The sequence below is a fragment of the Poromitra crassiceps genome (assembly GCF_964638095.1).
Source record: "Poromitra crassiceps genome assembly, chromosome: 29".
Classification (NCBI taxonomy): Eukaryota; Metazoa; Chordata; class Actinopteri; order Beryciformes; family Melamphaidae; genus Poromitra; species Poromitra crassiceps.
In genome coordinates, this window is record NC_139641.1 from 18,751,868 (window position 1) to 18,778,121 (window position 26,254).

Genomic DNA, 26,254 nt, shown 5'->3' on the forward strand with positions numbered 1-26,254 from the left:
TTCGCCTAGCCTTTGCCATCATGGGGGGGAAAATATCGCTTCCGGTTTGGGTGTTTAGCAAAACAGATTGGCAGATCCGGGCGGAACACAAGCGACTTAGTTTGATTACTGTTACTCTGTCATGTCAACTGGTGAAAGTTGACGTTTATTAGATGAGAAGTTGAGAACCTTCATGTTAACAGAGACGAGGAAGAATCATGTTTGAACATTTCAGAGAAAAACTTCAGACGGTCCAGCAGGATTTCACCACCGGGTGAGCCTGCTTGCTTCATTAACGTTACACTGTAACATCTCTGCTGAAACTGTAACGTACAGGCTGAAATACACGGACTTACGCTACGTTACTGCCCTTACAAGTCTGCTTTCTGATACTTTCAGTGCCATTTATTTCCAACATCAGAGATCTGCTTAATATTTACTATTTGAAGTGGCTAGCTAGCTGCTGTTTATGTCCCTGTTAGTGCACACAATAATATACAGTTAATCTCTCCTGGACACAAGTTGATACGTCAGTGTTAATATACTAGTATTTTTAATTATTTTTCGGGTTGTTGACAAAAACCATTAGGTCGCTGGTTAGCTAGCGTTAGTTAGATTTTTAGACTGCTAACTAGCTAATTGCTCTCAGCTGACAATCACGAGGGTCTTCTTCTTTAAGATTTCTTCTTCTTTTACGTTTAATGGCGATTGGCAAACAACTTTCGGGTGCATTACCGCCACCCACTGGTCTGGAGTGTGGACTAAAATCTATCTCTGTAATTCTATGCATACCAACAATTAGGCTAATTCCTATCAAACAATAAACAAAAAATAAACACACTAATCATAATTAAATAATAAGGAACCAAATAACTATAATAACTTCTTCAAATTCTATTTATTAATCTTGTTGATATTAAATACTCCAGAAGGAGCATCCAACACTTATCCCCTGAAGGGGTTCCTGTCCAATCTCTGAGTGCGTTCTTTAACACATCTCTCTCTGACACATACTTCTGACAATATAATAACACGTGATCCACTGTCTCTCCCTCTCCACAATAACTCACATCTCCCATTATTATCTTTCCCAATCAAAAATAGGGGACTGTTTAAATTCTTTAAGATTTTCTTCTTCTTTATTAAGGTTTATTGGTGGTTGGCAAACAATGAATTGTTATATATATATATGTACAGTGTTGGGCTGAAACGTCCGTTGCTGCTGTCTTTCCCAGATGACTCACTTAATATTAAACTTTTGAAAGGACATTTTAGTGTGCTGGCCTGTTATCGATTTGATCCAGTTCTTGTTGGCCGTGCACCGAAGTTTGCTCATTGGATTGAGTGTGCTCGCTAGCCTAGCACTGCTGCTTTGGGTTTAATATGTAACGTGACATTACAGATCACATTTCAATAGGATATATATATATATATATATATATATATATATATATATATATATATATATATATATATATATATATATATAATACACACACACACCTTTCACGTTAGAAAATGTCTTTCGTGCTCAGGAACGGGATGCAACACTTGCATCATCAACTACGCCTGGAGTGTATCCTCGCCCGTGTGTTGTCTATGTGGTTTGGTACGGTTGGCGTTCACATTCGCAAGTGTTCCGTCCACCTTTTCGATGTGGCCTTGTCTCCAAGACAAATTTCTCCCAAGGGAGACAAATAAAGAAAAACCTTGAACCTTGAACCTTGACCCTGTCACGGTACTCTGTTCCGCACTCGGGCACGGAACGTGTGCTCGGTTCCACTCCTGGGTCCCAAGTGAGAAAGCACCCTAAGACTTTTTAATACCTTTTAAGGGCTTTACTTTTCCCTAAATTGATTTATCAACTGTCAATACTTTTCAAGACCCCGCGGATACCCTGTCAATACAGCTCATCCCCCATATTCCAAGTCTCCTTAAGCCAATTTTCTTTCTTTCTTTCTTTCTTTCTTTCTTTCTTTCTTTCTTTCTTTCTTTCTTTCTTTCTTTCTTTCTTTCTTTCTTTCTTTCAGCATTAAGACCTTGGGGGACAAGTCTAAAGATCCAAAGATCAAAGTCAAGAGAAGACCCAGGTGAGCAGAAACAGATGTACAGTATATGTGTGTTCATTTGTAGTGTCGTACAGTAGTTTTAATACACATCATTTTCCTTTGTGTTGTCAGGTTTGAGGAAAGCCTTCCTCAGCTTACTGCTGGACTGGAACTTCTCAGCAGGTTACTGTATAATCATACTCACACATGCACACAGACACCCAGTGAATTTCAATGTAATGCACCGTGTTTGTTGGTATTAAGCTGCGTTCACACCGACCTATTCAAGTTTTTCGCTGGCGTAATTCTCGTATATTCGCCCGGGAGAAAAAATGCTGGGCGTCCGAGCGACAGAGACAGAGCGATAGGGAGAAAATTTGCTCGTCGCACGAGATGAAATATCCCAACTTGAGAGAAATTATGCTGGCATCAGTCGCTCGCTGTTCAACGCTGATTGGCTGCCGTGTGAGAGCGAGTCAAGGATCACACTGGCTTGGAACAAACCGCTGGTTTATTGTGTGGCAACAAACCGCATTGACAGCTGATTGACAGGCTGACAGCTGACATGAAGTGAAGTCTGTACTACCGGTATAGAGCTCGCATTAGGAGCACGCTGATAGGCTTAGCTTGTAAACAACTACGGTGGCTCGTTGTGGACAAACATCATGACATTGCGTAATGTTATAGCCCCCATATGTCCGTCAATTATTGTGCCTGTTGACGAGCGATTTAAACAGAGCGACAGAGCGATTCCAAAGGGTTCAGTCGAGCGACAGAGAGAAAAATAAATATCTCGGTGTGAACACAGCTTAAGTGTGTGTGTGTGTGTGTGTGTGTGTGTGTGTGGGGTGTGTGTGTAGGTATGAGGAGAGTTGGGTTCGGCTTCATAAAAGAGCTAAAGACTGTGCTCAGGCTGCAGAGGTAGGCTCAATACTGTTCTGTGCTGCTCTATTCTGCTCTCTTATGGGCAGTTTATGTTATGTTTATCTCCCTACCACCTTCAAAATAAAGGTTTAATCTCTGCTTGTCCTGTTCTAGATGGCGCACGCCATAAACATTGAAACTGTAGATATTGTCTACAGTGTTAATATTGTCTGTATTTTTTGCAACGTCTGTAACTTATGTTTACATCAAAGGTCTTTCTTCTCTTCCACCATTTCTTTCCACTTCCCCTCTCCACCGCTCTGTTTGCCAGGCAGTGGACGGGCAAGTAGTGATGCTGTCAGCACACTGGGACAGGAGGACAGTAGCCCTGACACAACTACAGGAACAACTGCAAACCTTGCCGGGCTTCATCAACGAACTTGACACTATCACAACTAAGATAGGTACGGAGCCTGTATCATTCTCCACAGCACTAGGGGTGTCAAAAATAATCGATTATAAGATGCATCGCGATGCGGACGTGCACGATTCGATTATTATTATTATTATTATTATTTATTTTTTAAATAATCGAATAAAATATAATGGAAGTACATGCAGTTGTTTATTTGGATCATAATACAATGCAATTCCAAAGGCACTTTTATTTTAAAAGTAGCCACAGTGAGAAAAAATAAATCATGTATTGGGGAAAAAAAGTGATGCATCGATTGAAGATGCATCGATAATCGTAATCGAATCGAATTGTAGCCCTCTGAATCATAATCGAATCGAATCGTGAGGCCAGTGAAGATTCACAGCCCTACACAGCACAGGTGAACAATAATAATAAAAATATAGCTGCAAGCAGTTATTGCAGGGTTGAAGCACACTTTGAAAAGGACAGACAAAACATCACAGAATGTAGACTAGACAGACATTCAGACAAGTTTATTTGAAGAACTGTAGAAAGAGAAAAAGAACGCTACTTGGCTTAAAGAATATGTTGTAAAAAGGAGAGGTGCTCGTTCGAGGTGGGGTTCTTGTCCATATGAATGAGGAAGTAATCAGTTTGCCCTACTACAAAAATCCAAGGCACTCAGACTCTCAGTAGCGTGGAAACCAGCCCCAATAGAGACACTGTGTAACGCGCCATCATTCAGAAGCCACGCCCAAGACGGGGGAAAACGGAAACCCCCCCTCCAATCCTGGCGTTCTCCTATGTCGCGTGCATGGTTGCGTGTTGCACAAAAAGATCGTATATACGGAAGATGAACACTCCAACTTACTTCTTGACCGCTAGATCCACATTTTTCTTCTTGCCAATTCTCAATGTCTTCCTTGTTTTGCTCGGGAGTACAAAAAAACTTTAACTGCCGATTTTTTATATTTGTTTTCTGCGCAGCCCCACCACACAACAGCTTTTAGCTATGTTTAATTCAAGGAAAATGACGCTGGTGTGTGGAAATGAACGGAGCTTTTCCCCCGTGATGGGCGTGGCCTATTTCAGTGTCTCTGCAGTGTCTCTATGAATCCTTCATTAGGGTCTGGACTCAAGCCTATCCGCCACTGATTCGGTGACACATTTTTCAGCCCCATCTTATTGGTTGCTGTCTGTTGTCATTCATCAAACTCTTTGACCAGCAGGACAACTTTGACGATTCTGCACAGAATAATTGAAATTGATAAGAACTTTCGCCAATGTTTCAGACTAGGAGGCCAAATCTGATTTGTGAACTTTAGTGACCTATTAATGACTTTAGCCAGATTGGTTTTATGAGTCTGGACGCTCCAAGTCTGATTTGTGTCACTTCTCCCAAACCACATATGGAGGTAGTTTCCAATCTGCTTTCGACTGATGTGACTTGAGTGTGGATGCGCAGATCCACCAAATCTGATTTGAACGTCACTCGCAACTCGTCATCAAATGCTTCTGTGCAGGAAAACCACGTCACCAACGTACGTATTTACTGATGCCCACGTCGTTACCATAGCAACCCATGCACATAGGCTGTTTAGGTCTGGACACACAGATCTGACTTGAGAATCAGATTTGTGGCAGTGCGGACACACTCCCAAATCAGATTTGGGAAACCAATCAAGATAATGATGATTAATGACTTTATCAGCAAATTGGATTTGCCTGAAATTTGAACATGGCCTAATAGGTTGTTCCACTCAGTGGTGGTTGTACTGCAACATCAAGGTGAGAGTGCTGTTGTCAAAAAAGAATGAGCTTCAATCTCTTGCCTTCAATACGCTTCAGCCCCTTTCAGACATGCCCTGGAGTTCAGCAGCATGCACGCTCCTGCAACGTTCCTTTGACCCGGATCTGTGACTAGGCTTAGGGGGTAGTCTCATGTCTGGGTTGCCCCAGAGCTGAGCGAGGTGACGTAGCTACCAGCTCCTGCTGAGCGAGTGGGCGTGTTGATGACATAGCTACCATGCGGCACTTTTACAAACCATTCATATCCCCGTGCTATTTTATTTCATGAACGGACGTAGTTACGTGGCTGGATTATTTGGAAGAGAGCCACCAAATTGGTGAGTAAACATGTAAACGTTGAATCATTTCTTTTCCTACATCTGCCAGTTTGAAAGTGAACTTTTGTGCGATGTGCCAACAGAACAGGGCGCCCAATTTTGGCCACATCGCCACCCCATGTTATCATCTGAGTAATATGTCGATTTTTCATGGAGTGGAGAATTGCTTTCTGAAATATGTCTCTTTGATGATGATGATGAAAAATTTAATTTAATTAAAAAAATTAAAAAAATTAAGTCTGTCTCGCATAAACACTGCGGTTCCTACAGCACACTACCACAACGTCTCCACTCGACACACACACACACAGACACACACACACACACACACACACACACACACACACACACACACACACAAACATTCTCTACTACTCTACACCGGAGGTGTTCCACATGTGTGAAAGTAACAATGCCTCTTGTCTGAAAGGGTACTGATGCAGAATGGAATTTAACAGCTAAAAAGACAGTGAGCCATCTTGACATCAAAAAGCAGGAGCCAGGAAAGGGGGGTATGGTGGTGCAGTGGTAAGCGCTGTCGCCTCACAGCTCGAAGGTCCTAGGTTCGATTCCCACCTGGGACGCTGTGAACGCTGAAGGAGTGCGTGCCCGTCCGCATGTCCTCGAGTGCCCACCGCCCGGGTGGGGTCGTCAAAAGGGCCTTTCTGTGTGGAGTTTGCATGTTCTCCCCGTGCCTCCCGGGGGTTTCCTTCATATAGGAACCCCTTCACCAAAACATGCAACCTGGTTGCTGATGTGGTTCCTCCTCTGGTCGTTAAGGGCGCCTGTTCAGAGGGAGGGGAACTGGTTGGGAACCTCCCACGTGCTATGTCCTACCGGTGAAGCTTCCTCTGTCAGGTGAAAAGAAGCGGCTGACTAACTGCCCATGTCTCGGAGGAAGCATGGAGCCAGTTTCGGCTCTCCCCAGATTGGCAGAGGGTGGAGCAGCAACCAGGTTAAATAAATTCAGTTAGCACTACCGGTAATTGAGGATAAAAATGGGATAAAAAAATCGGGGGGGGGGGGATATAGAAGAAAAAGCAGGAGCCAGGAGTCAAGAAAGTCGTCTTAAGTGAATGTATTTACATATATCTCTGCAGAGAGATGCACTCCTGTACAGCAAACCAGCAGACAGGTTTACATTAAGTCTAAATTGTGTGTCCACAGCCCATTTGGAAGGTGACTTTGAGGAGATGGAAAGCAGACTGATGTACCTGGAGACTCTGTGTTGCCAGTGTGAGCAGCAGAGGTCTAAACAACATCAAATCAACCAACTGGAGAACTATAAGAAGAAGAAGAGGTATGTGACATACATATTATTATTTGTATTTATGGGCAAAGCCCATAGGCCTTAATTACTGTAATTTTTCTCTTGCTTTATTATTTCCAGGGTTTTTCCTGGCACAAAAAGTGCTTAGGTGCCTCAGCACATCTTTGTCAATGCAGCAGTATATTCCAATGTATTATTTTATAGACACCACTTTTTGGCAAAGGCACATAACACGGTCGTAGTTGAGCCATTCTTCAGCTGAAATACAATTTTATTCATACTTCCATGGCTTACAGGCCAAAACACAATATTGCCAATATGTTTGCCAATATTAAAGAAATTGTTCACCCGAAAAATGAAAATTCAGCCATTATCTACTCGGAACCATGCAAGTTTGTTAGTCCATAAAACAGTTGCGGAGCTTGCCAGCACAACTTAATAGCAGTAGTGTTCTCCAAAAAATAAAAAGGAAGAAGAATTCTGAACTGAAACTGAAGGAGACCAACATTCCTAAAAGAGCAGAAAATATCAATATACAGTAATTACTCCATACAGCTCATAATCCAAGCCAACGATGGCTCAGTGAGTGGAAAAGACTTGTATATTTAAACTACAGTGTTTCCCACAGGATTTTGAGTTGTTGTGGTGGGTGGACCGCAGGAAAAAACTGATTTTCCAGTAATAATCTCACAAGACATATCTGTTGTGAATGGTTTTGATTTGAGTAATTAAATAAGGCAATAAGTAGTAATAAATAGAATAGATGTAAATGGCAATAAATAGTTTAAAAGTTGTAGTTTCTCATCAAAGCTAAAATATGTGCTATTTACAGTATTTACAGTTATACTATTTACAGTAAATGTGACATGTATTGAAGATTCTCGTAATGGTAATTTTGTTATGTTTTACTTTAGCTAGATTATTTTTCATCATTGTGTCATGTGTCATGTTCATTTCATGTTTCATGCATAGGCACTTTACTTTGAAACTCTAAGAAGGAAGTATCTGCCCTATGCAGGGAAGTAGCTTAACTACAAAAAGAGTCTGTTGCAAGATGGACATACTGTAAGTGCGCTGTTTATCTCCCTTTCTGCTGCAGCAAATCTCAAGGTTTTCCCCCCTAAATGAATAAACTTGAATATATATATATATATATATATATATATATATATATATATATATATATATATACCTGCGCCGGTCAGTCTACATATCGGATTCTGTGTGCCGGTCGGTTCCCCCCTCCCCTTTTTTCACGTGACGTGCGCCAAAGCAGCAAGACAGATAGACGGGCTGCAGCCAAAACTAAAGCAAGCAGCCACCACACACGCGCCAGCATGTCCTCCTCAGTGTGGACATTTTTCACCATCAGTGAAGAAGACACAAAGCTCGCAGTTTGTCACACATGCAAGTCGAAAATGGAGGAACAACTGGCCGAGTCCCGCTCGGCTGGAGTCCAGTCTGAGCGGTTCGCTCACCTCCCTCTCCCCGGGGAGCGGTGTGCTGCAGCACCCGGCCACAGCGCACCACAGCCGGCTTGGCTAGGTGAATGTGAGCATTGATGGAGCCCTGTGTCCAGTATACAGGTGAGGACTTTGAATAGAACAACGAACATAATAATGAAACGCATCGGACTCGGTGTTCAAGGTTTTCTGTGCGTGACGATTTTTTTTTTCCGGATGGCGGATTAAAAAAATGCATACGAAATGTCGGACTCTGTGGGTAAACTCTGATATTCAGACTGAATCGTCAACTCAAACTCATTTCCTCATCTACTCAAGAAGAGCCAAATCCACTACTGTAGAGTGGGCGTGGCTTCGAAGGTCTGGGCTCCAGACCTATAGGCTATAAACTCCTTGTCCATGGATAACATTTTGATGTTGTGTTGCACCTGTTTTCTTTTGGAAAAGTAAATGCATGATAGCTGTGGGATATACTGGAATTCATTTTTGGGGCCGGTTGTGCATGCACAGCCAGGACCCCTACATTCGACTCTGTCGCCGATTTGCATATTTGAGCACCGATTCAGGTTCTAAATGTCTTTCCACACTCCCAGCATGCATTTCGGCATAAGCAGAGGCACAGAAGCAGAGAAGACGCCATAAGCTCCAGAAAGTTTTTTACTATTTAAAGTTTTATTTCATCACTAAATTAATTTCTGATGACTTTTGATGCCTACAAGCAGGGTAGTAGGTTTCAATAAGTGCCACTTTACGAACATTTATGGTGAAAAATGGCAAAAAGTTCCAGAGCACAATTGGCTGCATCTACATCAGCTGTGTTGCTGCGCGCATAGCGTACTGACGGTCATCTGTCTATCTGTCTGCACGCGCGCACACACACACACAGCGCCGCAGCAGGCAGAGGAGAGGTTTCTACACACCGCCGACGAGACTAATCTCTGCTCTGCCACTTCGAGTGCACAGCGCTTCTGTCTCCCTCCCACCGTGTGCTGTGTTCTCTCTCTCTCTCTCTCTCTCTCTCTCTCTCTCTCTCTCTCTCTCTCTCTCTCTCTCTCTCGTCCAGAGAGAGAGAGAGAGAGAGAGAGCTCTGTGTCACTTCCTGAAAGTCTTCGCTCTTAAATGTTTATATACTTGGCCAATACCTATCTATCATACAAACAAAGCAAGCTGCCAAACGGTAATGTCTTCATTTAATTAATGTAGAACGCAAAACATCGTTGTTTTCATGTGTGTAAGCTATGGATGCATGTTGTGTGATTGGAAACTGTGTGCACTGTGTACAGTTTGCATAGACTGAAGGTGCGTACTTGTGCGTACATAATGTATGTTTTCTAAAGGTGTACTAACTCACTGTAAAACATGGAATGTACAATTTGTCAGAAATAGATTAAAAAAGAATTAGGCCTAATTATTAAAATCTAAAGTAACCGTAGTTATTGTAGAACCTAAATGGTTTCATAATTGGGAAAATAGGTCCAGATAAATAATTCTGTTTTGGATTGCGGTGCGTGGGACCCTTACATCATGTCACAGCTTGCTTTTCAGTTTGAGTGTGGAAGAGGCTGTCTGACAGAAAGAAAAAGCAAAAATAATAATTGGGGAAAAAATAAAACGGAATTTAGAAATAAATCTAAAGGATCTCATTGCTGTGTTTTGTCTGTGTATAAATAGTTGGTGGTACAGGACATCGCCATGCAGTGCAGAAATGGAAATTTTACCATGCACCGGCCCTATGCCAGGTTTCGACCTGGCCTTGTTTTTATATTCATTGTATTTGCACACAAAAAGAAAAGCTCTGTCCAGTAACTTGGAACACTTTTACTTTGAGATGTGTTTGAGTGAGATGGTCCTACCTCATGCAAATGATAAGAATTGTTATATGAATCTTAATTTTCTATTAAAGCAAAGTTACAAAAATGTTTGTCTAAGGCTTCTAAGCTGTAAATTATTGTTCTTAGAAAGAAAATCAGAATCGGCCAAAATCGGTATCGGCAAGTCAGACTATTCGGAAATCGGAAATCAAAACCAGTGCATTCCTACTTGTCAGAAAAGTGTCTGATGGGTTCTATGGGTACCCATCCTGGAGAACGTGGTTCCTATCGGTTAGAGGCGATGATGATACAATTATATATTTATAGGGATATGATAGGATTTGTTTCAGTTGTTCTATCATATACTGCATCTACGGTAGTCTTGTGGGCAACTGAAGTTTATAGTTTATCCACTTTTTTTTATTGTGGCATGAGAGAGCTGCCTGTCAGACATTTATAATTTACCCACTTTTTTTTCTTTTCTTTTTACACTGAGCCCTCATGGAGACCAATCAAAAATCCAATCTAATCCATCACCCATACATAGCTATTTTAAATCTGATAACATGTTTTAGGATGTCTGTAACCTGAATGACACCTTAACAGTGACAGTGACATGATGGTAACATTGTTTGTGTTTGTGTTTTAACAGGAGGGAGCTAGAGGCCCTGAAAGGTGAGCTGCCACACTGTCATCAAGCCTTACTGCTTTCTTACACAAACATTCTTACTACTTTACAACACAAACCTTCTCACTACATTACAACACAAACCTTCTCACTACATTACAACACAAACCTTCTCACTACATTACAATGCAGACATTCTTACTACTTTACAATGCAAACATCAACACAAAGGTACTCTTACTACTACACTATAGACTAGGGGTGCACCGATCACGTTTTTTGCCACTGATCACCGATCGCCTATGGGAAATATCTGCCCAACCGATCATCGACCGATCACCGATCACCGATCACCGATATATAAACTCCTCAAAAAAAGTTTGAAAACGTTATTTCGGTCGATTATTTCTCCCCTTTAATAATACCAATTGGTATTGTATTTTATATCGTTGGAAAGCCTGATTAGTGATAGCGCTTTTTTTTATAAAATAAAGAAAGAAGTAACCTAAATAAATATCTGCAATCAGCCGATCGCATATTTGAGGTCAAAATCGGCCGATTCAGATTGCGTGCCGATCGATCTGTGCACCCCTACTATAGAGCCCTTGTCGGCCTAGGTCATGATTGCGTCACGTGATTGCTGGAGGCAAACATGAATCACCCAACGTTACCGAAAATGTCATCCTGGTGTGTTGTTGGGTGCCAGAATTGAAGGAGTAACTGCTCCAACTTGACATTTTATCGCATACCAGCTGCCACTGGCAGTCTTCTTTTCTTTTTTTAAACCAGCAGGCTGACTAGTTTAATTGGAAAAGAGTTGGTTTTACCTAGTCTAGTGCAGTGCCTGTTCGCTGCACTTCGCTTGTTTAGCCTATTCAAAATGTATTAATATTGAGCACTTCCTCGCGTTCTCAACACACTCGCCAAGTGTGAAGTCGATCAGAAGAACGCTTGTGGTGATAAACCACCTCCTGTGTTGCCAGTAGGTGGCACTATGACTGTGCACGTGTCCAAATGACACCAAATTCAGCACTGTACTAGGGATGTCGAAAATCATAATTTTCTTTGACTGACAACCGACCCTCATTAGCCGACAATTGTCGGTTAACCGAGAAGATTAAAATGTGCATTTTGACTGTCTGTGCCCCATTAAACCCTTACCACAACAAATGCTTGATTTTTTTTCATTAGAAAGCGTTTATTTTTACATCTACAAGCAGAAGAAAACACATTAACAAAACGAAAAGACAAGTTGAATCCTCCAGCCATCTAAACAAAAACATGCCTCCGATAGGCTATACTGCTTAGAGCTGCACGCATTGCATATTAAGCACACGTCAATTGACACGCAGCCGCCCCGAGTACTTTGAGTGGACGACAGCCCAGGCTGGAGGGCGCACTGACAACGCGTGCATCACTACAGTATCTTCTACTTTTAGCAATATATAATACCTGCTTTTGGTCTCACTCCTTCTCCCTCTGTCTTCACGCACGCAACGAGGGCTATGCTCTCTCTATCTTGCAGGGCTCCACATGCAGCTGTCAGTAGCTGCTTTCACACCGGCTTTGAAAGTGTCAATGAATGCAGTCTACAAACAATCCGTCTCTCGTTGTGAAACAATTCCTCCGAACTGCTCTGTGTTGGACAGTAAAGACTAACGTTAATTGTTACTTTTCAATCGTCAATTAGACGCATGTCTGCATTTTTGTAACACGGTAAAAAACTACTGTTTGATCATTGAGTGCGAGCGTATGCATGCGTGTGCACGATGAACATGCATGCAGAGAGGGAGGGAGAGAGAGTGAAACCGAATGAACCAGTGAAGAAAAAGTAATGTGCACGTTCCATCAGGTTTGACTCCAGACACGGACGTGCGCAGTGCACGCTGAACGCTGTGAGATGAGCAAGGTGTCGGGTTTCAGGCCATGCGCTCCTGTCCTGACCAAACTGAAAAGCTGACAGCGGCTGGAACACAGAAGCAGCAGAGTGACTGGCTGGCTGTAGTCTGCACAGGGCAGGCAGGGCGTCAGGGGACTGAGGGGAGAAATGCATCGCACTTCTCCTGTCTGGTCAAAGCAGAGGGGGGCGGGGCTGTCGCGCATGTATGGAGCGGACAGAGAAGTCAGTGCTGCTGACAATGCACACGGCTTTTCTCTCAAACATTTGGAAAAGCCTTTCTCTAAATTAATGTTGTTCTGGCAGGAGCTTTTAATTCCTATATCCTGCTGCTACAGTAACTACTTGTTAACACATTGAGTGCCACAGCGCTTCAGTAAAATTGTCTGGAGCCTGTGCCAGATTCACTTCCATTCAGTTGAAAACAGCTATAGAATTTTTTCTATTATGGCTATATTAACGGGGCTGGACTTTAATGAAACATTGAACACTCCTGCTTCTTCCAAAGAAGAAATTTTGTTTCTAGACAGTTCCATTATGAAATTACAGCCTCTCAAAAAAGTGCACTTTCAAGGGTTTTCTGTCGTTTTTTTTTACTTTCCAAGATATAGTCCCTTTTATGAATACCTTTTGCACTCTAATTTCGAGCACATTCACTGACTCTGGCTGGTGTTTTCTGATGTGGTGGCGTGTGGTGTGGTTTCTGTGCAGCCACACACCCCTCCCCCCCCCCCCCCCTCCCCCTCTCCCCCTCTCCACCTCTGAGCTGCGGGCTCCTCCCACACGCACAGAGTTTGCTTTCTCGACTCCGTTTTTGCCCCGGACAGATCCCAGCGCCCATCAAGGAAATGATGCGCACTGGCAAACGCGACTGAACGAAAAGGCTTGGCCCGTTCGGCTTCGGATGCTGGCTTTCTAGGAAATCGTGTGGAGATAGATAGAAGCATAAGAGCTCAGTTGTGAGCGCGGATGCAGCCGAGCCCACTCTCGCTGTAGACAGAGCAATATATACGGCTCTGGCAGAAAGCATGCATCGGTTTCCACTTTCATCACGGCTTTCTCCGCTGTCTCCTGTACAAAGTAAAGGATCTGAGGTGGGTGGAGCAGCTCCTGTGACGATGTTTAAGGTGGCGCCGTGTGATCCCTTGAAGGGATTCATGCTCACTGGCTAGGTACGACCTTAAACAGCAGAATTATGGAATAATATGAATTATGATTTTAGGACGTCCACAGACGTCCTTGGCACTCCTCGTTACTTTTTTTTAGGACGTCCACAGACGTCCTTGGCACTCAATGTGTTAACATTGCTTACAGCGGAGGAGGGAAAAAAACACCATATTGGCAACACGTTGTATGCCAATTTAATATGCAAATTAACCGTTTGACCGACATGCTTAACCGACCAATGACGTTGTCGGCGGTTAACCGGTTAACGGTTAACCGTCGACATCCCTACACTGTACTTCCTCATATTCCCAGCAACACACTCAAGTTTGAAGTTGATCGGACGAACGCTTCTCAGGTCACACCGCCACTGTTGTCAAAAAGGCCCAACAGCGAATACACGGACTCAGGCGCCTGAAGAAATTTGGGCTAAGGCCAGAAATCCTTACGGACTTCTACAGAGGCACCATTGAAAGCCTGCTGACTGGCTGCTTCACCACCTGGTACGGGAACTGTACCACCATGGACCGCAGGGCGCTACGGAGAGTGAGACGCGCGGCCCAGCACGTAACAGGAGATGAGTTGCCAGAACTGCATGAACTGTATAAACAGCGGGCCTCAGGAGGTCCCTGAAGATCATCAAAGACACAAACCATCCCCACAACAGCCTGTTCTCCCTGCTACCCTCAGGGAGAAGATACAGGTTTCCAAAAGCACGCACAAATCGCTTGAGGAACAGTTTCTTCCCGCAGGCCACGAGACTCCTTAACATACACAAATAGTGAAGTAGCCGTACTGTACCGTACTGTAGCTGCTACCATTACGTATGTCTAATGTTTAATTGTATGTTTAATAAGGAATATGCTATTTGCACCTGTATGTCAAATACGCCGAATTTAAAACGCCAAGTTTAATTGTATGTTTAATAAGGAATATGCTATTGGCACCTGTATGTCAAATACGCCGAATTTAAAATGTTTAAAAACGTTTAAAGTATGCACACGACATGTGCACCTATGTGCAGTGAATATGCCACTGTCTCTGACTTGTCTTATCACTATACTGCCTTATTGCTTGTTGTGTCTCTTGTTGTTTTTGCACTCATATGCCCTGTTATATTTGTTACTATGTTGTAAACGGAGTCCACAGCACAATAATTTCACACGTGATACTTGTACCATGGAGTGACAATAAAAATCTTGAATCTTGAATCTTGAGGATATGTGGAGAAAGGAGTGTTCTGATTGGTCGAACTGTCACGAAATTCAACACTGCACTCCGTCGGGTGCAGCACTGAAGTCGATCGGACGAACAGCTCTCGAGATAAACCGATTTTTGTGTTTCCAGTAGGTGGCGCTATGACTTTGCATGTGTCTGAATTTCATGAAAGGCACTGCACTCCGTCAGGTTCCCTTAAGCGCACTCTCCAAGTTTGAAGTCGATCTGACAGATTTGCGAAGGACAACATACACACTCACTCACTCACTCACTCACAGGCAGTCCCGGAATTAATGGGTAGATTGATTTTCAATATATTGTCCCATCCCTACAGTAATCTGAAGCTATGCTTATGGTACATAGAGTGTCTAACACACAATGCTCTGTTAAAGGGATACACCACTTTTTTGGAAGTTTATCTCATTTGCCACACACACCCCCCCCCCCACATAACCAAGATACACCATGCCTTACCGGCACTGTCCGCTCAGTTTACAGTGAGCTACAGTCGTGAAGTTAGTAATTATCGCCATATAATGGAGGCTAATGGTACAGCTGTTAAAAATCTGCCAAAACACACATCTCAAAATACATGTTGTGCTTCGGGTACTCACCACACGATGAAATATTAATCCAAAATGCACATAATCTGTCTTTTTTGGAAGGAAAAGAGGTAGCCGCCACTACTTTCCAAACATGGCCGCCGACCTCTTTTCCTTCCAAAAAGACAGATATAAATATATAATAAAACGAGCAAACTCACGGTTTCCTCAAGTGCTGCAAACGGCTTGAATGGTTTATTATTATTATTATTATTTTCCTCCCGACCTGTCTGTCTTGTGGGCCTTATGTGAAAATGCAAGAGGGTGATAGTGTTGCATCAGCCTAATCGAGACATATAGCCTAACTTTTGTGGGGATAAATAAATTGAAAACTGGTCAGATATGACTTGAATGCCACTTGTAAAATCATCCACAGGTAAATGTTAGTGCGACGGTGCGACCACTATTTTGACTGGCGGCTTTTGGGCGGTGTAACAAACGCAAGCGCTCACTTTTTTTGGCACATTGCCACCCCACGTTATCGCCTGAATGTGTCGGAATGCATCGGGAACTTCACAGTGAGACATGTGCGTTATGGAGTCGTGGAGAAAAGTGTTTGGCAGGCAGAGATCTCATGTTGTGTATGGAGACGTGTGTGCGTTTTGGCCATTAGTGCCCAATTCTGTTCTTCAGGCCCCCACGAGTGCCTAACCCTAATCTGAAGCTAGGCTTATGCTACATAAGGAAGTGAATTCCCCATTAATTTCTTCATTGGCGTTCCTAGTTCTTATGCTGATACACTACGTTACTGCATGCTGCAGATCTCTCTCTGGGTCTGGGACACTGCTCGCTCCAAACTGATGTTGAAATCCTGGCCAGTGGTTGGTTGTGCCAGAATCCGGAATCCTCCGATCAGTAACGACTTTAGCGATCAGGCGCGCCCACCCAACCTGACTCTGCTGACTTTTGAAAATGAACCACTCCTCATTGGTGCTACGACCTGTCAGTCATTCAATTGTTCCCCCCTCAAAACAGCAGCGGGTGCTGTGAAGCGGCATAGACTCATTTATGTCGTATGCAGAGCTCAGCAATTCAACGCAATATTGGAGTCTCATACACACCGATGGTTCTGCTTTTATTAGATAGATAGGGCTACTGTGAAATGCTAAGAGGGTTTCTAAAGTGCTGTAGAAAAACAATCTTTTCTTTTCCTTTTCCCCCTGATTCTAGTGGAGCTGGACTCTGAACATGCCCAGAAGGTGGCTGAGCTGGAGCAGGCCACACAGCAGAAGCTTAAGGAACAACAGAAAATCTACGAAGAAGCTTTTAACCAAGACATGGAACAATATCTGTCTACTGGATACCTACAACTCAGAGGTAACGAAGTTAGACTAAAGAGCAGAGTGCCTTAAACACCCATTAGCTGTTGTAAAATCACTGTAAATCATGGTCTCACAGGGCTGATTTCTTTGATAACATGGTTACATATAGCCTACCTTACCTGGCAAGGTTTCATAAAAAAGCAATATTGATAACAAAGTAAAGTTCCCCTCACCTTCCCATTTTTCTTTTATGTAAAACGTATTTTATGTAAAATGTATTTATGTAAAACGGCCTATGAACACTTGAAGGCCCCTGGATAGCTTCGAGATGGTTTTATAACCTTGATCAGCTGAGATAGACTTTTAATACCCCCTCACCGACCCCTGACCTCTTCAGCTCCTCTCTACTAAATAGTCTATCTACATGGCTTCTCAGTTGCAAGAATCTGAATGAGTCTTGATTTCCTAAGCCATGCTGATCCTTCAGCTCTTGAAAGCTTTTAAATGAATAGTTTTCAAACAAGTCCCAAGAAATAGTTAGGCCCCGCTCATGGACGTAGTGAAGACGGTGAGTGACTTTAAATTGGATCAGCTGGTGTCTGCTATTAACTGAGCAGAGTTGTACCACCGACAGACTCCTTTCCCAAATAATGTCAGATCAATACCAAGTTCCCCCTGCCACGCTTCTCTAATCCTCTGAGTAGAGGCTGTGTTGCAGTTGTCAAACAGACATACAAATCTAGAGATAAGATGCTTGGAGTGAGGAGGGCTCAGCAATACATTGAAAAAAGCGTGTTCATTTGGGAGCGCTTCAAAGGTGCGAATCTTGGATCGAACATAATTTCTGATTTGCAGGAATCTGAGCCAGTTCATGCCGGGCAACTCAAACTTCCTCTTCAGTAGATCAAAGGATGCAAAATGACCATCTATGTATAGGTTTTGATTTATTGATTTATTGATTTTGCACTGTAAAGATGCCAAGTGTATTTCACCTGGAGGGGAAATTAATAAAATACAATAAATATCAGTGCTTGGAGAGGTAAGAAACCCTGGAAGGGCTTATCGAGAACCTCACCATGTAAGAAAAAATATTTATTTCTAAAAAGATTTTTTTTAATTATAACCAAGGAGATAGTACAAATAATAATACATAGATAGTACAAAATAAAAAATAAAACAAAATAAACAAACTTAATAATTAAGCAATACATCAGAAGAAGTAAATTTCAATGGCAACAGATTTTTTTTTAGCACAATTCCATTGAGGACAGATGTTCTTTTAGTTTTCTTTTGTAGACTGGTAGGGAGGGTGAGCTGTCCATCAGGTGGATGTAGTTGTTCCATAAGATAACACCTTTGTATTTGATGGATTACTGCCCTCTGGTGGTATGACAAAGTGGAAATATGCAGGAACTTAGATTGTCTAGTAGTTCTGGAGTGAATGTTTGAGTTTTTATGAAAATATTGTTGAAAATGATATGGAAGTGTGTGACCCTGATACTGAACCTTGAAAAGAAAAGTACATGTTTCCACAATGTTTATGTTATAAACAGTCAATATTTTTAATTTAGAAAATAAGGGGGCAGATGTGACTGTGGACTTGGAACTAGTGGCTATTCTAATAAAACGTTTCTGAATTAAATGGAGTTTATGTAGGTATGTAGGATAAGTGCTGGCCCATACAATATTGCAATAAGTTAGGTATGGATATACAAGACTATAATATAACATTAATATACCGGATCTGTTGAGGTATTTGTGGACTTTTCTGATAATTCCCACAGATTTAGATTTTTTTTTTTTACACCAAATCAATGTGTTCTTTCCAGGAGCAATTTTCGTCAACAATTACCCCCAAGAAGCGAGTGGAATATACTCTCTGGATTTCTATTCCTTCAATACATACTTTGGCATCATCAAATTTCTTCCTGCCAGCAAAGATTATATAATTTGTTTTCTTTATATTTAAAGACAATTTGTTTAATTGAAACCAGGTTTTTGATGGAAACCAGCCCCTTCTCACTCCAGGCATGGTAGTTTCTGTCCAACCATGGAGCCAAAAAAGAGTGATTGAAACAAATTGATGTGTGGACAGAAACATATGGTAAACTCAGAACACAACAATTCTGACAGTTTTTCATGACAAAATTTAAGTTTTCTAAGGTCCCAGGTCTATCTAACTTAGCAAATAGCATGGCTGGCAAGGAAGAGTTAACAATGGAGCTGGCCTCCATTTTCAGCCACAAGGGGGTCCCGCAGGTTAAGTTACCCAGAGTCCCTTGCCGCCAGTACATCAGAGCCCTAACATTGACAGCCCAGTAGTAGTGCCTAAATACCGGTAAGGCCAGCCCTCCCTCAGACTTGGGTTTGTACCTTCCTTTGTTTGTTGTAAACCCCCGTAAAGTCTTGAGATGGTTTTTTGACTTGAGCAAGAAGCGTACACCTCTGTAAAGACTTGTATAAAAATATTGTCCTTTAGTTTTTCTTTATTTGCCCTCAATAGCTGCTCTATATGATGCAGAATTTGAAAAAAAATAAAACAAATCATCATCAATCAAGTCATGCTGCATCTTCAGACTTTTCATGGACCCTTGGTGGATAAAGGTACAGTCAGCTGTTGAGCCCTTATCAACCCATCCCTTAAATCTTGCATCCACACTACTGGGAATGAAATCTGGATCAAACGCCCCCCATCTCAAAACTTTAACAGTTTCATGCCGCTACTTCTTTCAAGTGTTTTCGGTGTGTCCGGGCCTTTAGTGTATGTAAAGCTGATGTCTGTGTGTGTCTGTGTGTAGAGCCAACAGGAAGTGCGGTGTGTGTTCTGGATCAGTTGACAGTGACTGACATGTCAGACCAAGAGGCGTTGGATGATTTTCTCAACTCCGCGGGTGATGACATCAGTGCTGCCTCATCACTGACCTCAGGTAAGCTCCATCTGCCAGTGCCAATTTATAGACAAAGTTCAAGTTCAACCAACTTTATTAATCCCACTACTAGGGGCAATTGGATTTCGACACAAAAAAGGTCAATGCCTTCCCACCCATACAATCTATGAAGCATTTAAAAGTTGGATTGCAGAGGGAATAAACGATTTAGAATGACGGTTAGTTTTGCAACAGGCAAGACATAGTGGCATCCCAATTGCAACAGACAAAATTCACCTGCAAGAACATGTACAAATAAATTGATAAGAACCGAAGATAGATAGATAGATAGATAGATAGATAGAGAGATGGAGAGATAGATAGATAGATAGAGAGAGAGATAGAGAGATAGAGAGATAGATAGATAGAGAGATAGATAGATAGAGAGAGAGAGAGAGATAGAGAGATAGATAGATAGAGAGATAGATAGATAGATCGATAGATAGATAGATAGATAGATAGAGAGATAGATAGATAGATAGAGAGATAGATGGATAGATAGATAGAGAGATAGATAGATAGATAGAGAGAGAGATAGATCGATAGATCGATAGATAGACAGATAGATAGATAGATACTTTATTGATCCTTATGGGGAAATGCAGGTGCAGCTCATACAGTCTGATCAAACGTAAAACACAGGTTAAACGACAAGACCCAATAGAAGAGAAGAATAAAGTATACACAGGGATTAAAAACCAGGGTTACCTTAAAAGGAGATGCTTAAAAACATAAATACAGGGAGTCATAAAGAAAAATAGTGAAAAATAAAAAATAATTGAATCGGATAAAAAATGGCAATCAAAATTATAAGAAGAAGTAGTGTAGTAAAAATGATAAAATTGCACTAGTTCCCCTTATTGCACAGAGTCCAGCAAGCGTGTATTGCACCAGAGTCCAGTCAGGTCATGAGGCCTTCCTGCCACTGGCAGAGTTGTACAGTCTGATGGCTGTGGGGACAAAGCGTTCCGTCCTGCAGCTCAGTGAGAGGAGCCGACCACTACCTCTGCTTCTCTGGCCTGTCAGGGTGGTGTGGAGAGGATGGCTGGTGTTGTCCATTATGGCCTGCACCTTGTGGTGTATGCCTCTCTCCACCACGGTTCCCAGGGAGTCCAGCCTTCTTCCCAGGACTGAGCCAGCCTTCTTCACCAGCTTATCCAGCTGACCAGTGACCAGCAGGTTGCAGCGTAGAAGAGGACACTAGCCACCACTGATCTGTAGAACATGTGCAGCATTGGACCCCTGGTGGCCACTTCCTGAATGACCGGATGGTTGCAGACGTGCCTCATTACACAGGGTTTGTAACGTGGCTGAAGAAAAACAGAAAAAGAAAAACATGCCAAAACAGCAGCCGCCCGTGGTGAGATATGTACAATGGCGACGATGTGAGAGTTCAATATCCTGACAGCAGATCTCCTCCTTCACCTTTATATGGCCGGGGTTACACCATCTGTTATTAACAAAGAGAACGAGTCCCCCCCCCTTGTTTTTTCCGCTTGCATTCAGATCTCTGTCCGCTCGTACCATGTTCAGATCTCTGTCCGCTCGTACCATGTTCAGATCTCTGTCCGCTCGTACCATGTTCAGATCTCTGTCCGCTCGTACCATGTTCAGATCTCTGTCCGCTCGTACCATGTTCAGATCTCTGTCCGCTCGTACCATGTTCAGATCTCTGTCTGCTCGTACCATGTTCAGATCTCTGTCCGCTCGTACCATGTTCAGATCTCTGTCTGCTCGTACCATGTTCAGATCTCTGTCCGCTCGCACCATGTTCAGATCTCTGTCCGCTCGTACCATGTTCAGATCTCTGTCCGCTCGTACCACAGGAGTCTGGGATGTTGTTATTTAACCAGCACTCGGTGAAGCACATGAGACTACACTCATGGTAACTTAAGTACTCTGGTTCTTCACAAGTGCCTCAAGCTCCTCACTTCTGTTAGACAAAAGCCCCTTCAAAACATGCAGTGAAATCCGGATTGTGACCAGCTGCTAGCCTTATCCGCCTTATGCGCACTCCCGCGAGTGCGGATCATGACCATCTGAGCCCCTAGTACAGGATCCGCATCGTTGGCAAAACGGCTGTTGTTTAACACCGGCAGCTCCTGTTCCAGATCATGTATGTCTGAGTGGATGGGTGGTTAAATGACACTTTACAAACTATTAATGTCCCTGTGCTATTTAATCATTTCATGAATGGACGTAGTTATGTGGCTGGAATATTTGGAAGAGAGCCAAATGTAGGTGAGTAAACAAGTAAATGTTGAATTGTTTCCCCCCCCCCCCCCCCCCCCCCATCTGCCAGTTTGAAAATGCAACAAGGAGATGATAGCCTACTACTTACTGTATTAGGCTATTGGGTGATACGTGCCCGCTAACGTTCACATAGCCTATTAATTAATGAATCGTTCGCGCAATCGCTTATATCAATGAATTAAACGAGCAAACTGGCGGTTTTCTCAAGTGGTGCAAACGAACAGCTTTTAACCAAACTCCATTCAAAAAGATGCAGTTTTAACAGAGGAAGACAGCGGGATTTCAGGTGACTCACATCCAGAATTGACATTTTATTCACTTACAGTAACATCTCCGTAGATCATATATATGCCGAATTGAAGAGTGGCATCTGGTAATACATTTTACGTAGGCCTACCTCTGTATACTCAAGAACCGTTAAATGAATGTGATGTTTTTCATAGCGAGACAACGACGATCACGTACTACATGAAAAAGAGTGCATCAGCCTATATCGAGACATATATAGCCTAACTTTTGTGGGGAGAAATACATTGAAAACTAGTCAGATATGACTTGAATGCCACTTGTAAAATCATCCACACAGGTTAACGTTAGTGCGACCACTATTTTGACTGGCGGCTTTTGGGCGGTGTTCAAACATACATTGTTGGTATTGGTTTCGCTTTTATTCACCCATTGAATCAAAGTAATATTGTGGTTGCTCTTCTAGATTCAAATGTGATTTCTTGTCCTCTGACTCGCTGAGTGACTCTCTGAGTCAGCTAACTAAATAATGAAATTGAACTCAAGTGACTGTCATTGTTCCTTAAATTCCATAACAGAGTGTTGGTGTGCTGCTAACCCTAGTTAGATAGTTGGTTAACTCAGATGCTCTGTCCGCTCTAACAGGTCCAGACCTTGAGTCCTGGTCTTCTGAATCTCCGAGAAGCTCAACAAGCCAAGCCCATCCCACAAACAACCAGCCAGCCAACCAGGGTGCAGCAAGGGGGCAAGAGGATGAAGTGGCAAGCGAGGAGAGTGACGAACCTTTGGTGCAATCAGACGAGGAGGATGTTCAAATAGATGCGTCATTGGTTGTTCTACCAGAGGTTGGTCCAATGAGAAGCTCTGATGAGAGTGACTCTGCAGGGGACTTGCCATCTGGGTAGCCTAGCCAACCTGCCCACCAACATGCCCCTAGTATCTCCCTAATCACAGGGTAGCAACTACCCTCTGTCTATTATTACTATTACCCCTGCTACATGTTACCACCGCTATACCCTGCTGGGCACTGTAACCTACCCTTTTATTTTACTTAATGTCACAACCCCCATCTCCAGCCATTTTGAAACAGTGGCCAAATTCCTCTCTCATCTTTGGTTTAAGCTGTGCTATGCCAGAGTTAATCTAAAGATCCAGCTGACTTATCAGTGTTATTCACAAAGTTGGGCTGCAACAGAGAAGAGCATCCCGTGGCTCCTTAATGGGCCTTTTTCACACTAGCAGCCATTTTGTGTCTAAAAGGCAGGGTAAACACAGGTGCAACCAAAACATTAATGGGTGCCCAATTACTGGAACACGTAAATGGATTGGAAGTTGGAAACCCTCATGAATGTTTTGGTTGCACCTGTGTTTACCCTGCCTTGTAGACACAAAATAGCTGCTGGAAGTGGCAACTCACCAATACATCTTAAGTTGTTTTGCGTCTCTTGTATCTTTTGGTATCCTAAAAATTAAAAGCATTTTCTCTTTGCTGTCATTATTTCGGGCCACACGAATATCCTAGTGCAGCATTAATGCTATTTGGAATCAAAATGTTGTTGACACTATCGCTGCACTCTACCCTGAGCAGTGAGACTGGATGAAATAAGACCACCTCATCCTTTTTCCCCCTGGGCATTGAAACGTAAAGAACAACAATAGAGAAATCTGAATGTACTGGACAGCTTTGTGTATATAGTTTAAAAAAAGAGAATACAATCAACCTTGCTTTCCTGTTAATCAAACTATTGAGAATGACGGTGAAGTTCAGACTACCTACAAACTGGCAATCAAATAATTCTTATCATTCACATTGTATGTCTGTCTTTGTCTGTGTTGTAACCGTAATTGACCTTGATCTGTGTTGGGTCCTTGATTTGAGTGAATTGGGCCTGGAAAGTCCTTGAAAAGTTCTTGAATTTGATGCTTAACTCATTGAGTGCCATGGACGTCCTTCGACGTCCAATTAAATAGTGACGTAGAGTGCCACGGACGTCCTTCGACGTCCAATGCGTTTTTTGACGGTGGGACGTCGATCAAAGCCTTCCGCAGCTCCTGTACAACTATAGTAGCTATTGGAGGTCTATAACCTATTTTACAGAACCCTTAGGTGGCGACAGTGCTCTCCAGATTACAGAAATGTCAGGAATACACAGCCTGAAATAGCCTTGATCAAAGAGAACCCGCTCATGCTGCAGTCCAGAGCCATGTAGATTGTTCTGGCTGCAACTGACGGTGCGTGCGAACACAGTCAATCCGCGCACACAACTGAGTCCTTCTGCCTCTGTCTGTCTGTCAGCATAGTTTCTCCACATGATTAGCCGCTAGAAAAGCAGCAGCGCGACACTGAAAAGCCAAACCTTTCACTGCAGTCCGCGTGTGGCTTCTCCATGTTGCGCTGCCTGGGAGGCGGCGCACCAAAAGCATTCCGAAAATAGACGCTTGGTGCGAGGCTGTGTGTTACTAGTGTGGGGAGGAGTTTTCAGCTGAGGGGGGGGAGGGGGGAGGGGGGGTGGGGCAGGACACAACTACACCACATCACTACATCAGAAAATATTATCTAGAGTCAGTGAATGTGCTTGAAATGCTGCATTTCACAAAAGGCTGAATATCTCAGCTTATAATTTGAAATGCCTGAAAACGCTGAAAACAACCTATCTTCTCCGGCTCATAACTAAAGAACGGAAAATGGTATCAATAAACTTTTTTTTGCTGATGATACAATAGAGTCTCCTTGTTCTTTTTGCGTGTTCGGTGTTTACATAGTAATATCACACAATATTCTGTGGGCCTCGAGAAATCACTGAAAACGCTCTGAAAACTCTGGCACTGGGAGCGTCCGTTCTCCAAAAGTGGCTGGCACTCAATGAGTTAAGAAGGTGTGGGAGCTCTGTTTCATCGGTGATGCAATAGTCCCCTTTAGGTGACAATCACCTTTTTCATCCCAAAAAAGGACGCACCTTATTTTTCCCTTCACAACTTTGGGTTTGGTTTGCAACTGTCAATTCTGATTTCTGTGTTATTGTCCGCTGATCAAATGTCATGAGAATTATTGTTATAATAAATGTCTTTTAGGATAACGGTGATATTTTTGTCTTTTCACTCACACAATTTTTCAACTGACATGAATGTGTTTAGTTGAGAACAGTATTTTCACTTTATTTCCACTGCAAGTTTGTGCTTAAATTAAATTTAAAGTGGTATTTAAAAATAAGTCTTAAGAGTCTTAAATGGTTCAAGTCAAGTCAAGTTTATTTATATAGCCCTAATTCACAAGCATGTCTCAGAGGGCTTCACAGAAAGTATGTCTAGCTGATTCTAGCTAACACACAGTAACAAGAATATACAGAATAAAGATAACATTTGAACAATTGATAATATAGAAAATATAGAAATGAAGAGAGAGCAGGAGAAGGGGGAAGAGCAGGGGGAGTGTGAGAGAGTGATGGGGTGGGGAGGGAATGGGAGATGTTGGAGGGTATAGGAGGTGGGGAAGGAGCAAGAGGAGAGAGCAGGAGAGGGGAAGCCAGGGTAGAGGTAGGGTCTAGGGTTGGGGGAGGGGAGGGAGTAGGATACGGGCCCAGATTAGGGCGAGGGTGGGGAGAAATGGGAAATGTGGAGGAGGAGAGAACAGAGAAGGAGAGGTGGGAGGGTGCAGGGGAGGGAGAGCAGGGGGAATGTGAGAGGGAGGAGAGGGCAGAGAGGAGGAGAGAACAGAGAAGGAGAGGTGGGAGGGTGCAGGGGAAGGAGAGCAGCGGGAATGTGAGAGAGGGGAGAGGACAGAGAGGGGGAGAGAACAGAGAAGGAGAGGTGGAGTAGAGGTAGGGTCTAGGGTGGAGGGAGGGAGTAGGATACGGGCCCGGATTAGGGCGAGGGTGGGGGGAAAATGGGAAATGTGGAGGAGGAGAGAACAGAGAAGGAGAGGTGGGAGGGTGCAGGGGAAGGAGAGCAGGGGGAATGTGAGAGAGGGGAGAGGACATAGAGGAGGAGAGAGGCAGAGAAGGAGAGGTGGGAGGGTGCAGGGGAAGGAGGGCAGGGGGAATGTGAGAGAGGGGAGAGCAGGAAGTGGCAGGGATTCAGG

At 43.1% G+C, this 26,254-nt stretch overlaps 1 protein-coding gene across 1 annotated transcript; it reads left to right on the top strand.

The window, feature by feature from the left end:
• The first annotated feature begins 82 nt into the window (after positions 1 to 82).
• On the top strand, positions 83 to 24,443 carry dtnbp1a (dystrobrevin binding protein 1a). Its single transcript, XM_083662695.1, has 10 exons — positions 83 to 253; positions 2,010 to 2,069; positions 2,160 to 2,210; positions 2,888 to 2,948; positions 3,223 to 3,355; positions 6,603 to 6,735; positions 10,632 to 10,654; positions 16,659 to 16,805; positions 19,549 to 19,677; positions 22,822 to 24,443. Exons 1-10 carry the CDS (start codon positions 198 to 200, stop codon positions 23,079 to 23,081), a joined length of 1,053 nt encoding a protein of 350 aa, XP_083518821.1. The 5' UTR covers positions 83 to 197; the 3' UTR covers positions 23,082 to 24,443.
• The last annotated feature ends 1,811 nt before the right edge of the window (positions 24,444 to 26,254 follow it).

Excerpts from the sequence above, each read along its gene's own strand:
- dtnbp1a (XM_083662695.1), top strand. The coding sequence starts at position 198 with ATGTTTGAACATTTCAGAGAAAAACTTCAGACGGTCCAGCAGGATTTC. Across the intron at positions 3,356-6,602 it reads CACTATCACAACTAAGATAG|CCCATTTGGAAGGTGACTTT; the intron begins GTACGGAGCCTG and ends GTGTGTCCACAG. Across the intron at positions 10,655-16,658 it reads GGAGCTAGAGGCCCTGAAAG|TGGAGCTGGACTCTGAACAT; the intron begins GTGAGCTGCCAC and ends CCCTGATTCTAG.